This window comes from Balearica regulorum, chromosome W (genome assembly GCF_011004875.1).
Source record: "Balearica regulorum gibbericeps isolate bBalReg1 chromosome W, bBalReg1.pri, whole genome shotgun sequence".
Taxonomy (NCBI): domain Eukaryota; kingdom Metazoa; phylum Chordata; class Aves; order Gruiformes; family Gruidae; genus Balearica; species Balearica regulorum.
Genome location: NC_046219.1, coordinates 27,386,655 through 27,401,912, shown reverse-complemented (window position 1 = coordinate 27,401,912; position 15,258 = coordinate 27,386,655). Strand labels below are relative to the sequence as shown.

At 42.1% G+C, this 15,258-nt stretch overlaps 1 protein-coding gene across 8 annotated transcripts in view; it reads right to left on the bottom strand.

Annotated features, from left to right (window-relative positions):
* LOC142599168 (protein Hook homolog 3-like) overlaps nucleotides 1–15,258 on the bottom strand; it is a 133,139-nt gene that overhangs the window by 39,229 nt on the left and 78,652 nt on the right. For all 8 annotated transcript variants that reach the window (XM_075738950.1, XM_075738946.1, XM_075738948.1 and 5 more), the window contains 6 exons: nucleotides 15,125–15,187; nucleotides 14,022–14,105; nucleotides 9,637–9,800; nucleotides 6,602–6,742; nucleotides 5,404–5,605; nucleotides 4,029–4,139 (listed from right to left, as the gene is read on the bottom strand). In XM_075738950.1, the coding sequence (XP_075595065.1) occupies nucleotides 4,029–4,139; nucleotides 5,404–5,605; nucleotides 6,602–6,742; nucleotides 9,637–9,800; nucleotides 14,022–14,105; nucleotides 15,125–15,187 (765 nt within the window). The remainder of the gene's footprint in view (nucleotides 1–4,028; nucleotides 4,140–5,403; nucleotides 5,606–6,601; nucleotides 6,743–9,636; nucleotides 9,801–14,021; nucleotides 14,106–15,124; nucleotides 15,188–15,258) is intronic.

The following is a 15,258-nucleotide window of genomic DNA, read 5'->3' as shown; positions in this document are numbered from 1 at the left end:
GGCAAAGGCAAAGAAGCTACAGGTAGCATCAGGTTAGGAGCCCAAAAGGATCCCAAGACTCTGACATAAGAGAAGAGTTTACAATTTATGTAAAAATCAAAGCAGTAGTCTGCTCTAGAAGTAGGATGTGTCCCATGTGTGGTGGGTTGACCCCGGCTGGGGGCCAGGTGCCCACCAGAGCCGCTCTATCACTCCCCCTCCTTCACTAGACAGGGGAGAAAAGGTATAACAAAAAGCTTGTGGGTCGAGATAAGGACAGGGAGAGATCCCTCACTAATTATCGTCACGAGCAAAACAGACTGAACTTAGAGAGGGAATTCATCTAATTTATTACTAAGCAAAACAGAGTAGAGGAATGAGAAATAAAATCAAATCTTAAAATACCTCCCCCCACCCCTCCCATCTTCCCGGGCTCAACTTCACTCCCGGCTTCAACCTCTGCCTCCTCTCAGCAGCACAGGGGGATGGGGAATAGGGGTTACAGTCAGATCATCACACATTGTCTCTGCCGCTTCTTCATCCTCAGGGGGAGGATTCCTCTCATCATTCCCCTGCTCCAACATGGAGTCCCTCTCAGGGGAGACAGTCCTTCACGAACTGCTCCAGTGTGGGTCTCTCCCACGGGGTGCAGACCTTCAGGAGCAAACTGCTCCAGCGTGGGTCCCCCACGGGGTCACAAGTCCTGTCAGCAAACCTGCTCTGGCGTGGGCTCCCCTCTCCACGGATCCACAGGTCCTGCCAGGAGCTTGCTCCAGCGCAGGCTTCCCATGGGGTCACAGCCTCCTTCAGGTGTCTCCACCTGCTCTGGTGTGGGGTCCTCCACGGGCTGCAGGTAGAATCTCTACACCCCCTCATCCTCCCTCCATGGGCTGCAGGGGGACAGCCTGCTTCACCATGGTCTTCACCATGGGCTGCAGGGGAATCTCTGCTCCGGCACCTAGAGCTCCTCCTCCCCCTCCTTCTTCACTGACCTTGGTGTCTGCAGAGTTTCTTACATCTTCTCACTCCTCTCTCTGGCTGCAAAAGCTCTCTCTAACTGGTTTTTTTTTTTCTCCTTCTTAAATATGTTATCACAGAGGCGCTGATTGGCTCAGCCTTTGCCAGCGGCAGGTCCGTCTTGGAGCTGGCTGGCATTGGCTCTATGAGACACAGGGGAAGTGTCGTGGTTTTACCCCAGCTGGCAGCTGAGCACCACGCAGCCGCTCGTTCACTCCCTCCCCATCGGGATGGGGGAGAGAATTGGAAGAGTTAAAGTGAGAAAACTCGTGGGTTGAGATAAAGACAGTTTAATAGGGAAAGCAAAAGCCGCGCGCACAAGCAAAGCAAAGCAAGGAATTCATTCACCACTTCCCATGGGCAGGCAGGTGTTCAGCCATCTCCAGGAAAGCAGGGCTCCGTCACGCGTAATGGTTACTTGGGAAGACAAATGCCATTGCTCCGAACGCCGCCGCCCCCCCTCTCTCTTCCCCCAAGCTCCTTATAAACTGAGCATGACGTCATATGGTATGGAATATCCCTTTGGTCAGTTTGGGTCACCTGTCCTGTCTGTGTCTCCTCCCAACTTCTTGTGCACCCCCAGCCATCCCGCTGGCAGGGCAGTGCAAGAAGCAGAAAAGGCCTTGGCCCCGTGTAAACACTGCTCAACAATAAGTCCATAGAACACAAACATCTCTATATTATCAATGCTGTCTCCAGCACAAATCCAAAACATATCCCCACACTAACTACTATGAAGAAAAATCAATCCTCTCAGCTTAAACCAGGACAGGAAGCTTCTAGCAGCTTCTCACAGAAGCCACCCCTGTAGCCCCCCCGCTACCAAAACCTTGCCATGCAAACCCAGCACACCATGTCACTAAGAGTTCTAGGACAGCCCTTAGCTCTGTGTAGGTACAGAGATGTTTTGGCTGGTAGCTGCTCACACCAGATACAAGTCAACCCAAATGGATTCAGGACTTGTGATCGCTTTGGCAAACAGTGCTTTGGTGAGGTGCATCAGGGGCTTGTGTTGTCTGAACCTTGCATGATTATTTCTGGTTTAACTGTTGGTTCAACCTGAATATAGTGGGTATGCTAGTTGTATGAACAGTTATTTCACAAAACCCTCAGATTATAAAGCTTGGACTGATTTTTACCATTGCAGTAAAAAGAGACACTCTGCAGGGAACATATTGCAGAGTTTGATACTGACAGCCAGAAAATACTTTGAAGTTGATTACTGGAAAGCAAGAATATTTTAAACCTGAAAGATCAGAAGAGAAACAGGCAGCTGAGAACTTGAAATGTCAGGTAGCAGAAAGAGAAGAGTTACAGGTACAGAAAAGAAGTACTTTGAGGAACAGAAAAAGCACTAGGGCTGCAGTCAGTGGTAGAAGTGCTTGTGGAAGAAAAAGTTAACTCAACAAATTGCATGGGTATCTATCAGCCAACACAACATATATAGAAAATTCCAAGAAAGATTATTATTAAAGATATAAATCACATACTATCATACTCTGACAGAACAGACACAAGGACAAAAATGAGTTCAATAGCTAACTCTAAAATATAATTGACAAGATATCACAACTTAACTTGTTATCTGTGATGGGCAATTTTATTCATAGAAATAGTTTGGATTGGAAGGGACCTTTAAAGATCATCTAGTCCAACCTCCCTGCCATGGGCAGGGACATCTTTCAGTAAATCAGGTTGCTCAAAGCCCACTCCATCCTGACCTTGAAGACCTCCAATGTTGGGATAGCCACAACTTCTCTGGGCAACCTGTTCCAGTGTCTCACCATCCTCATCATAAAAAAATTTCTTCCTTATATCCCATCTAAATCTATCCTCTTTCAGTCTAAAACCCTTGCCCCTTGCCCTGTCACTATAGGTTTTGGTAAAAAGTCTCTCTCCATCTTTCTTAGAAGCCCCCTTTATATATTCAAAAGCCACAATAAGGTCTCCCCAGAGCCTTCTCTTCTCCAGGCTAAGCAACCCCAACTCTCTCAGCCTTTCTTCATAGGAGAGGTGTTCCAGCCCTCTGATCATCTTTGTGGCCCTCCTCTGGACTCACTCCAACAGGTTCATGTCTGTCTCGTACTGGGGCGCCAGAGCTGGATGCAGTACTCCAAGTGGAGTCTCACAAGAGCAGAGTAGAGGGGGAGAATCACCTCCTTTGACCTGCTGGCCACGCTTCTTTTGATGCAGCCCAGGAGACGGTTGGCTTTCTGGGCTGCAAGCATACATTGCTGGTTCATGTCCAATTTATCATCCACCAGTATCCCCAAGTCCTTTTCTGCAGGGCTGTTCCCAATCCATTCATCCCCCAGTCTGTATTGATATTTGGGTTTGCTCCAATGCAGGTGCAGGAACTTGTACTTGGCCTTGTTAAACTTCATGAGGTTCGTGTGGACCTACCACTCAAGCCTGTCAAGGTCCCTCTGGATGGCATCCCTTCCCTCTAGTGAATCGACTGCACCACTCAGTTTGATGTCATCTGCAAATCTTCTGAGGGTGCACTCGACCCCAGTATCTATGTCATTGATGCCACATTAAGATGTCATAATCAAGAAACAGAAAGAATAATGGGATTGAGAAAGAATAATGGGTTAAGAATCACTAACCGAAACACTGAGAGACTACTTTAGCTATGATATAGTTTTTACAGGCACCTATTTACTCAAAAGAATGCATTAAAAACAAGCAATCCCAAAAGAACACTTCTCTCCAGGTGACAAAACAGAAAACCATATCTGCAATCACTTGAAATGCAGGTCCTTTATACAAGGTCAAAGGGTTTCCACCAAGCAAATCTTCTTGAAAATCTGTTGCATATATTTTAATACAGTCACTTTATCCCATGCAATATAAACATTGAGTTTAAAAATGTATTTTTACACAAACATTAGAAAATTTTAAGTGGAAAATAAAACTTATGAATTCAAAAAGCTCAATGTAAAAGCTTTTTTTGATAACCATAGCTCTGTGTAATAAAGGAAAAATGGTTGCTTTCACTACTACTAGAAAAATAATATAATGAAACTTACATCTTTTTCTTTTTGGAGGCTGTCTACTTTTTCTTTCAACTGTTTGCATTCATAATCTAGTTTATTAGCTTTCTTGGATTCTTCAGATAATCTGTTTTGTAATTCCACTGCCTGTAAGAGCAAGAAGCAGTAATTTGTCTGCAATTATTAACATTAAAAGAAAACATATGAAAGAAAGTAGGTAATGACCATGCTCCATGAGGCAAATAAGTGAAATATTTACCTACAGGACAGTCTAAAATTCTCTTTCATCAATTGTTATATGTTTCAGTATAACCAAAAGAATTAAAATACTAGACCTTAGCACAAACAAAATAAACAACAAAAAGAGGTAAAGTATCTTTAAAAATTTACATACAAGTGAGATTTACAGGAAAATATGTATAATACTATGAACCAAAGAGTTTAGGAATAGTAGAATAATTGTCCTGCTTTTGGCTGAGATAGAGCTTATTTTCTTTCTAGTAGCTGATATAGTGCTGTGTTTTGGATTTAGTATAAGAATAATGTTGATATAACATAATGTTTTTAGTTGTTGCTAGGTAGTTGCTGTGTCTACACTAAGTCAAGGACTTTTCAGCTTCTCACGCCCTGCCAGGTGCACAAGAAGCTGGGACAGCACAGCCAGGACAGCTGACCCAGACTGGCCAAAGGGATAGTCCCTACCATATAACGTCATGCTCAGTATATAATTGGGGAAGCTAGCCAGGAGGCAGATTCGCTGCTCAGAAACAGACTGGGCATCAGGGTTTTTTTTATTCCACGGGTGGTGAGCAATTGCATTTGTGCATCACTTGTGGTGGTGTTATCATTATTATTATTTTCCTTTGTTATCTTATTAAACTGTCTTTATCTCAACCGACGTGTTTTTTTTTTTTCCATTCTCCTCCCCATCCCCTTGGCAGGGGAGGGGTGAGCAAGTGGCTGTGTGGTGCTTGCTTACTGGCTGGAGTTAAACCATGACAATAATCCTCCTACTTTCAGAGAAGCCAAGGAAAAGAATAAACTGTCAAGAAACCTTTTGTCATCTCTTTTTCTACAAACCTCACTCAGAAGTCAGGCATCAGTTCATGCTATTAGGTAAATTTTCTAGTGCTTAGACATTTGTTATTGTTTATTAATACACAAACATGAAAATTCAGCTGCAGGCTCATTATCAGTTTTCTTTATTTCAGGGGGCAATATGTCAAGTTTGTGTTACTTTGTCAATGAACCATCTCATCTCTCAAAAAGTAGCAGGTTTATCAAGTTATTCCTAATTCAAGTTCAGTAGTGGGGCTAGAATCAGAGCTTTCTCAGAAAAAGCATCCACTCTTCACTTGATAATTTCCAGCAGTGGGGAAATCTACCCTCTTTCAGTAGATGATGTTCTCACCTGTCTCTTGTATGTCTCCAGCTGGCTACGTGCTGCATTGGCTTTCCTTAGTTCTTCCTCCAGGGTCACAGTGTTTTGCATGTACACCGTATTCTTCTCTTCTAATAGTTTCACTTGCCGCCGCAAATCACCCAGGTCTTCTAGTTTCTTTTTGTATGAGTCTACCTGGCTTTCTAACTTGGCCACTTTATCAGAAGAATGCCTGGGAAGACAAGAGATTGAACATTTGTATTAAATCTGTACTTGGAAGACTAAAAACCAATGTAGAAAACATTCCCAAACATCAAGGGAGCACAAGAACACAAATATCCTCACACGCTACTAAATGTCTTGGTTTTCAAGTTGTCTGCTCCCCCCATTAGTTGACACAAAGTGCTGTTATCAGAAGTGCTTTTGAATGGCATAATTCTTCCTATAATTTCCTTATCTGCTTCCAATATTAATTAAAAAATAAATTGTTAACACTCCTACAATTCCAGTCTATTTCCTTCCAACTTTAAATTCATCCTCAGAAGCCACTGCTTTACCAGAGTAAAAATAATATTTTCTGCCCTTTATTTATTTTTTTTTAAGATAATCAGGTATAAATGTGTTCTGAAAAAGGAAATGGCAAATTTATGCTAACAGCTATTATATCAGTTTCCCAAGTAGTCATACAGGTTTACCATAGTAGTTTTGGAGTCTGAATCCTCTTTAACAAAAATGCAAGACAGAGCTCAGTTTATAATACATTCAAATAGAGTTTTATCAATATTACATCATTACTTTAAATTGTAATCAACTCCTAATTCACAGCTTGATTGAAAACAAACAACATTAGGAAAATATCCTTTAATTGGAAAGTTTTCACAAAAATTTCAAACACCCAAAACCTGTAAGCTAACAATAACAAATGAATCCCCATGGGCATACTCAACAGTGTGAAACTAGAATGAATTCCACTGAACTGAACTTTTTGGTACTTGGTAATCTGATGTCAGACTGCTTGACACAAAAGTTAGAATCATCATTTTGATGGCCACAGAGTGGCTTTTACTTACTTGCTTAAGAAGTGTTTTAATACATATCCATCCTTAAAACTATTACACCAAAAGCTAATGAAGATTAAATTTAATTATATGAATTTTACTGTGGATTAAAACTATTTATATATTCTAAGAAAGAAAAAACAACCTAAAGCTAATGGAACATAGTTTACCTGAGTACATCTATTTCATCCTTCAAAGACTGAGCCTCTTCTGCTAATGTACTAAGCTCTTCAGTCTGTTGTCTCAGGTCTGCAATTTCCTTTTCTAGTTCTTCACAACGTATGCGATAGTCATCTTTGGCAGCTTCTAACCTGTACAATTGAAGTAAAACAGGATGACATGGCTGAGAGCCTCTGGGTAAGGATTAGGGGAAAAAGCTAATAAAGCAGATGTTGTTGTGGGAGTCCACTATAGATCACCCAGCCAGGCTGATGACACCGATGTATTATTCTATAAAGAATTAAGGGAAAACTCTAGATCAGTTGCCCTTGTTCTTATGGGTGACTTCAACTTCCCAGATGTTAACTGGGACTATCACACAGCAGACATGAACAGGTCCAGGAAATTCCTGAAGCACATTGAAGATAGATAACATTTTAATACAGGTACTAAGAGAGTTGACTAGGAAAGGTGCCCTTCTAGATCTGTTGTTTGTAAGTAGAGATGGTCTCGTGGGTGATGTGATGATTGGTGGCTGTCTTGGCCACAGTGATCATGAAATGGTTGAGTTTAAAATCTTTGGTGATATGAGAAAAACTGTCAGCAGAGCTACTACCCTGGATTTTGGGAGAGCAGACTTTAGGCTGCTCAAGGAACTAGTTAGTAAGGCCCCCTGGGAGTCTGCTTTTGAAGGTATTGGGGTCTATAAATGCCAATTTTTAAGAGCCATTGTTTAAAAGCACAGGAGCAGGCAATTCCAATGTGTTGGAAGTTAAAGTGGGGCAGAAGACTGGCTTGGATGAGCAGTGATCTCCTTCTGGAACATAGGAGGAAAAAGAAAGTGTATGGACTTTGGAAGAAAGGACTACAGAGATGCTGTTCACCACTGTAGGGAGAAAATTCGTATAGCCAAAGCTCAATTGGAGTTGAAGCTGGCCAGTACTGTGGTGGATAACAAAAAAAGGCTTTTTTACGTATGTTAAAAGCAAAAGGAGGACTGAAGAAAATATTGGTCTGTTACTTGATGAGGTTGGTCATCTCACAAATAGGGATGAAGATAAAGCAGAGACGTTTAATGTCTTCTTCGTCTCTGTTTTTCATGATCATCATCCTCTCTAGAAACACGAGAAACAAAGCCTTCTGATGCGCAGTGAAAAGGAGACAACAGTCCAATGCACAACACCACACAGAACAGAGTTTTGCTCTCGAATGCCTACCTTATTCATAGAATCATAGAATGGTTTGGGTTGGAAGGGACCTGGGCAGGGACATCCTCCACTAGACCAGGTTACTCAAAGCCCCATCCAACCTGGCCTTAAACACTTCCAGGGAGGGGGCCTCCACAACCTCTCTGGGTAACCTGTTCCAGTGCCTCACCACCCTCACAGTAAAGAATTTCTTTCTAACATCTAATCTAAATATACCCTCTTTCAGTTTAAAACCATTACCCCTTGTCCTGTCACTACACTCCCTGATAAACAGTCCCTCTCCATCTTTCCTCTAGGCCCCCTTCAGGTACTGGAAGGCTGCTATAAGGTCTCCCTGGAGCCTTCTCTTCTCCAGGCTGAACGACCCCAACTCTCTCAGCCTTTCTTCATAGGAGAGGTGTTCCAGCCCTCTAATCATCTTCGTGACCCTCCTCTGGACTCACTCCAACAGGTCCATGTCTTTCTTGTACCGGGAACCTCAGAGTTCAATGCAGTACTCCAGGTGGGGTCTCACGAGAGCGGAGTAGAGGGACAGGATCACCTCCCTCAACCTGCTGGTCATGCTTCTTTTGATGCAGCCCAGGATATGGCTGGCTTTCTGGGCTGCAAGCGCACACTGCTGGCTCATGTTGAGCTTTTCATTTACCAGCACCCCCAAGTCCTTCTCCTTAGGTCTGCTCTGAATCCATTCTCTGCCCAGTCTGTAGTTGTGCTTGGGATTGCACTGATCCAAGTCATTGAGTACCTCAGCCTTCTCTATATCCTGGTAATCAGGTCTCCTATTTCATTCTGGAGGGAGCCCACATTTTGTCTCTTCTTCCTTTTATCACTGACATACCTATAGAAGTTTTTCTTGTTGCCCTTGATGTCCCTGGCCAGATTTAATTCTATCAGGGCTTTGGCTTTCGTAACCTGATCCCTGACTGATCAGATGGTTTCTCTGTATTCCTCCCAGGCTACCCGCCCTTGCTTCCACCCTCTGTAGGCTTCCTTTTTTTTTGTATAGTTTTATTGATTCCTTCACCCCTCCCAATCCAGTGTCCAGGATCTCCCCTGGTTTACAGTCTTATCAATTTCAAAGTCCTGGTTGGTCTTCCTGGAAGTGGCACCTGTAGTTTCTTGATAACCCATCAATTAGTATGACTGGTGTGCTTTGATTCTTGTCGTCTCCATGTTTATTTTGTCAGATCTGTATGTTTGGGTTTTTGTCTTCTCCTTTTCTTATCATCCCAATTTAGGAGTTCCTCGATGAGATAACTTTTCCGGAATAAGCATTTTCACACACTCACATAAGCTTATCATTTGGTGTGACTGACCAGGTTTGGTTCTCGTCACTGCCTCCCTTATAATTTCTTGGTTAGGTTTGTTTCCCTGTATGTCCTTGTTTATGGCTTCCTCTTTCTCTTATTATCCCTTTTATGCAGTGAAAAGGTCTTGACCAGATAACCTTAAAGGAGTAGACATTCCTTCCACACACCCTTACATTAAGGACTGTTTTTATCTTTCAGATAGCAAATAATGTATTTTCAAATTTATAAAAGGAAATACTTTGCTATTAAAAATATTGTCTGTAGTACTCCATATCAAACTTTCAGCTAGGAATTGCTATAACTTCCAGGGGAGGGGAAGGGGAGTGGATGCAGCATTTCAGTTTGTTTTTTTTTTAAAAATCCATATTTTTAAAAGTCTAAGTATATAAACAGGTAGATCATAACAGAAACCTCACTACTATGATTGTTATGCCACCGATTATAATTTAGCATAAATGCCAGTAGAATCAAAAGCATACAAGTCATACTGGCTGCCAACTACAGTTTATCCACTTGTGGCTTTTTTACCTGAATGTTTCCTCTTGGAGGTGCTCTAATTGCATCTGCAGCTGCAAGTGCCTACGACCTGCAGGGCTGTTGGGATCTTCTATAGAATCAGATTGAGTCAAACGTTCCATCAGAATCTGGTTCTCAGCAAGTAAGATGCTCTTCTCCTCTTGAAGTGCTGTAACCTGTTGTAATAAAAGAACAGAATGGAATAATGGAGCTGTCATCTGTAAAGAGCAATTTTTTGGTGCACAAAGCAAAACATTAACACAACTCATAACTGGAAACATCAAGTTCACAAAACTGTACTTCACAGGAACACATTGTAACTTTAATACTTTTTCATTTGATATGTGATATAATTAATATACTACAGCATTAAGGATGGGATTTACCATAAAGAAAACAGCATTCTTACCTTTATTTCTCAGAAATATATAAAGAAAAATATCTTAGTTATCAAAGAAAATTATGTCACTGTATTAAAGTCTGCCTACTTTTCAAGCACTACCACCCCACGCGCACACCCTAGCACCCCATAGTAAGTTTTTTTAACATGTTTTCCAAAGAAAACAATGTTTATACAATCACACAGAATATTCAAGTCTCTCATGGCCATGCCTCTCCAATTAATATTTTAATCCAATAGCCAATTGCAAATGGACTTGAAACAGGAACAGAGTTGATTAAATTTCTGCCAGCTTTGTGAAAACAGGCAATGAGGCAGAGAAGCCGAAGTGCTGTGACTCAAAGAACATCTGAAGCATAAGCTCATATTATTAGACAGTATACAATCAAAATGCGGGTTGGAGGGGAAAAGAAAGAATATAAATATCCCAAGAGACAGGAAAGGTTTTATTAGAACTTGCATCCGACACAAAAAAATCAACCAACCATCAAACACAAATCAATAAGGCACAAAGCTTCATTAATTCCGGTCATTACTGCTTGGCTAAAAGCCAAATTACAGGCCAAAATAAGAATTTATTGAAATGCCTCTTCTGGGTTCCAGGTTTAGTCTGTTGATGCCTTCCAGATCAGATATGCTAAGTTTACAATAAAACTTAGTTTATGCATAGGTGTTAGTCTAGAGTAACTTTGATTTGGTTGTAACTTTTCCCCGAAATCATTATACCAGCAGAACTCCTCCCAGGATTTCTGTAACTCATGAGTTGAGCAATGCAGCTGTCCTGATTTTGGTTGAGATAGAGTTAATTTTCTTTCTGTCAGCTAGTGTAGTGCTGTGTTTTGGATTTAGGATGAGAATAATGTTAATAACACACTGATATTTTTAGTCATTGCCAATTAGTCAAGGACTTTTCAGCTTCTCATACTACCCTGCTAACGAGAAGGCAGAGGGAGTCCAAGAAGCTGAGAGGGGACACAGCCAGGACAGCTGTCCCAAACTGGCCAAAGGGATATTCCATATCATATGACGTCATGCTCCGTATATAAGTGGGAGGTGGGCTGGAAGGCAGTTCACCTTGAGAACTAGCTGAGTATCGCCTTGGATTGGTGAGCAACTGTGCTGTACATCACTTGTTTTGTATATTCTTTTATTATTATTGTATATTCTTTTATTATTTTATTATTGTTGGTTTTAATGTTATTGTTACTGTTATTGTTATTATTGTCTTCCTTTTCTGTCCAATTAGAATCATAGAATGGTTTGGGTTGGAAGGAACCTCAAAGATCATCTAGTTCCAACCCCCCCCTGCCATGGGCAGGGACACCCTCCACTAGATCAGGTTGCCCAAAGCACCATCCAACCTGGCCTTGAACACTTCCAGGGAGGGGGCCTCCACAACCTCTCTGGGCAGCCTGTTCCAGTGCCTCACCACCCTTACAGTGAAGAATTTCTTCCTTATATCTAATCTAAATCTACCCTCTTTCAGTTTAAAACCATTACCTCTTGTCCTTGTAAACATCACTACTTGCCCTCTCCAGCTTTCCTCTAGGCCCCCTTCAGGTACTGGAAGGCTGCAATAAGGTCTCCCTGGAGCCTTCTCTTCTCCAGGCTGAACAACCCCAACTCTCTCAGCCTGTCCTCATAGGAGAGGTGCTCCAGCCCTCTCATCATCTTCATGGCCCTCCTCTGGACTCTCTCCAACAGCTCCATGTCCTTCTTATGCTGGGGCCCCCAGAGCTGGATGCAGTACTCCAGGTGGGGTCTCACAAAAGCAGAGGGGCAGAATCACCTCCCTCGAACTGCTGGTCACACCTCTTTTGATGCAGCCCAGGACATGGTTGGCTTTCTGGGCTGCAAGCGCACACTGCCAGCTCATGTTGAGGTTCTCATCAATCAATACCCCCAAGTCCTTCTCCTCAGGGCTGCTTTCAATCTGTCCTCTGCCCAGCCTATAGCTGTGCTTGGGATTGCGCCAACCCATGTGCAGGACCTTGCCCTTGGCCTTGTTGAACTTCATCCAGTTCGCACAGGCCCACCTCTCCAGCCTGTCAAGGTCCCTCTGAATGGCATCCCTTCCCTCCAGCATGTCGACCACACCACACCACACAGCTTGGTGTCATCGGCAAACTTGCTGAGGGTGCACTCGATCCCACTGTCCATGTCGTCGACAGAGATGTTGAACAGTGCCGGTCCCAGTACCGACCCCTGAGGAACGCCACTCGTCATTGTTCTCCACTTGGACATTGAGCCGTTGACCGCAACTCTTTGAGTGCGACCATGCAGCCAATTCCTTATCCACCAAGTGGTCCATCCATCGAATCCATGTCTCTCGGATTTAGAGACAAGGATGTCGTGTGGGACAGTGTCAAATGCCTTGCACAAGTCCAGGTAGATGATGTCTGTCACTCTTCACTTATCCACCAATGTTGTAACCCTGTCATAGAAGGCCACCAAATTTGTCAGGCACAATTTGCCCTTAGTGAAGCCGTGTTGGCTGTCACCAATCACCTCCTTGTTTTCCATGTGCCTGAGCATAGTCTCCAGGAGGATCTGCTCCATGATCTTGCCAGGCACAGAGGTGAGCCTGACAGCCTGTAGTTCCCCAGGTTTTCCTTTTTTCCCTTCTTAAAAATGGGGGTTATGTTTCCCCTTTTCCAGTCAGTGGGAACTTCACTGGACTGTCACAACTTTTCGAATATGATGGATCTGCCAGTTCTGCATCCAGCTCTGGGAGCCCCAGTACAAGAGACATGGAGCTGTTGGAGCGAGTCCCGAGGAGGGCCACGAAGATGATCAGAGGGATGGAGCACCTCTCCTGTGAGGACAGGCTGAGTTGGAATTGTTCAGCCTGGAGAAAAGAAGGCTCCAGGGAGACCTTATTGTGGCCTTCCAGTACCTGAAGGGGGCCTACAGGAAAGATGGGGAGGGACTGTTTATTGGGGAGTGTAGTGACAGGACAAGGGGTAATGGGTTTAAACTAAAAGAGAGTCGATTTAGATTAGATGTTAGAAAGAAATTCTTTACTGTGAGAGTGGTGAGGCACTGGAACAGGCTGCCCAGAGAGGTTGTGGAGGCCCCCTCCCTGGAAGTGTTTAAGGCCAGGTTGGATGGGGCTTTGGGCAACATGGTCTAGTGGATGGTGTCCCTGCCCGTGGCAGGGGGGTTGGAACTACATGATATTTAAGGTCCCTTCCAACCCAAACCATTCTATGATTCTATGATTCCCTCAGGACCCACGGATGCATCTCATCAGGTCCCATGGACTTGTGCACCTTCAGGTTCCTTAGATATTCTCGAACCTGATCTTCTACAGTGGGCAGCTCTGCATTCTCCCAGTCCTTGCCTTTGCCTTCTGTGACCTGGGCAGTGTGGCTAGAACCCTTGCCGGTGAAGACTGAGGCAAAAAAATCATTGAATACCTCAGCCTTCTCCATATCCTGGGTAACTGGGTCTCCCATTTCATTCCAGAGGGAGCCCACATTTTCCCTAGTCTTCCTTTTATCACCTATAGAATCTTTTCTGGATGCCCTTTACGTTCCTGGGCAGATTTAATTCTATCAGGGCTTTAGCTTTCCTAACCTGATCCCTAACTGCTCGGACAACTTCTCTGTATTCCTCCCAGGCTACCTGTCTTTATCTCAACTTACAAGTTTTACGTTTTCTTTTTTTCTTTTTGAGTCTCTCCCCCATCCCACTGGGGCAAGGGGGAGTGAGTTCACAGCTGTGCGGTTGTTCTAGCTGCCTGCTAGGTTAAACCACAACAGAGCAGATCCTTTCTTGCTTGAATGCACAAAAGCTTTGTCAGTACCAATCACCTTAATGCTGACATCATTGAATCAATACAAGTGGGCACACACTTTTTGCTCTGCTAACATGGGTAAGAAATACAGCAATTGAGGAATTTTTTTTTAAATATAAAGGTAAATTTCCACAATAATTCCTTTCTTCAGCTGTTCAAGAATTAAGATCCTTTTTTCTTGATTTGAAGATGACCTACCTGTATATCTAACTCATTACATCTCTCAGCAATTTCTTCTTTTGTTGCTAGGGCTTCATTTAATTCTTCTGTAGTTTTCTTCAGCTATCATAAACAACAATCATTTTTAGTTTCATAATCATATATCTCTATAAATGATATAGCAAAATTATGAATTATATGATTGTAAAGTCTTTTTTAATATTTCTGTAATATTGAAGTTTGGGGAAAAAAGAAAAGCAATTCTGCTTCTACAATGAAACAAAGTAGCAACTGTAATCATTAATTTGTCTAACAAACAAAGGTAAATATAGCTGAAAGTGATATTTGGCCTTGAAATAAAACATTGAAGTTATCACATTTATTCTGTAAACTGAGAATCCCCCAAAACCAAACAGCTTAGCTCTGAAGAATCTATTGCCTCTGTACACTGGAAAAAAACCAAACATCAATACTACTTTTCTTTATGGATGCAACAAATACATGATTTCAGTCTTTAATCTGTTTTTCAAATGCACAAAAGATTGGGAGGTAGAATACAAGGAATAAACAGTTAAGGTAAAACCTGTCTAGTCACTGGGAACTACTCTTACTGTACAACAGGGGAAACAATCAACATTGTGATGGAGAAACCTACCCATCTGAAAAAAGACAATGAATCTTATAAACAGTGTGGAAACATTCAGTTACATCTCTTTAAGGGACAATATAATAATTAAAAGACATATCTTCCAAGTTTCTATATGAATGTAGTCAGGGAAATAAAGAAATACCTACAAGAAAACTGGTCTAATAAAATATGCACATAGTTAATGCATATGTATATATTTTATTATGCATAATAAATTTTAGATGGGCCTTCTCCTTTTCACAGACAGGTTCATAATCTTTCATTTTTTTAAGTTTACAAGGGACAGTTGACATAAAAATTAATTCCATCTACCAGAATTTATGTACTTCTACACAGATAACTGTAAAAAAAGGTCAAATTTTATTTTGTATACATTATTCAAATTTTCCACAAAACTCTCCCACAATAGAAAAAGACTGCTTAACAATGAACCATAATGATTAGGCACTGATTTCTTGTGATTAAAGGAAAAGAAACATCTCATCTTAGATACCTGACATTCAAGGTCAATGTAAGCATCATTTCCAAAAGAAACTGGAGACTCTTTACTCATCAACTGCAATTAGATTACATTGGATTAGAAAAAACATAAGATTTATTTGCATATTAAAGGTAAGTTTCAATTTA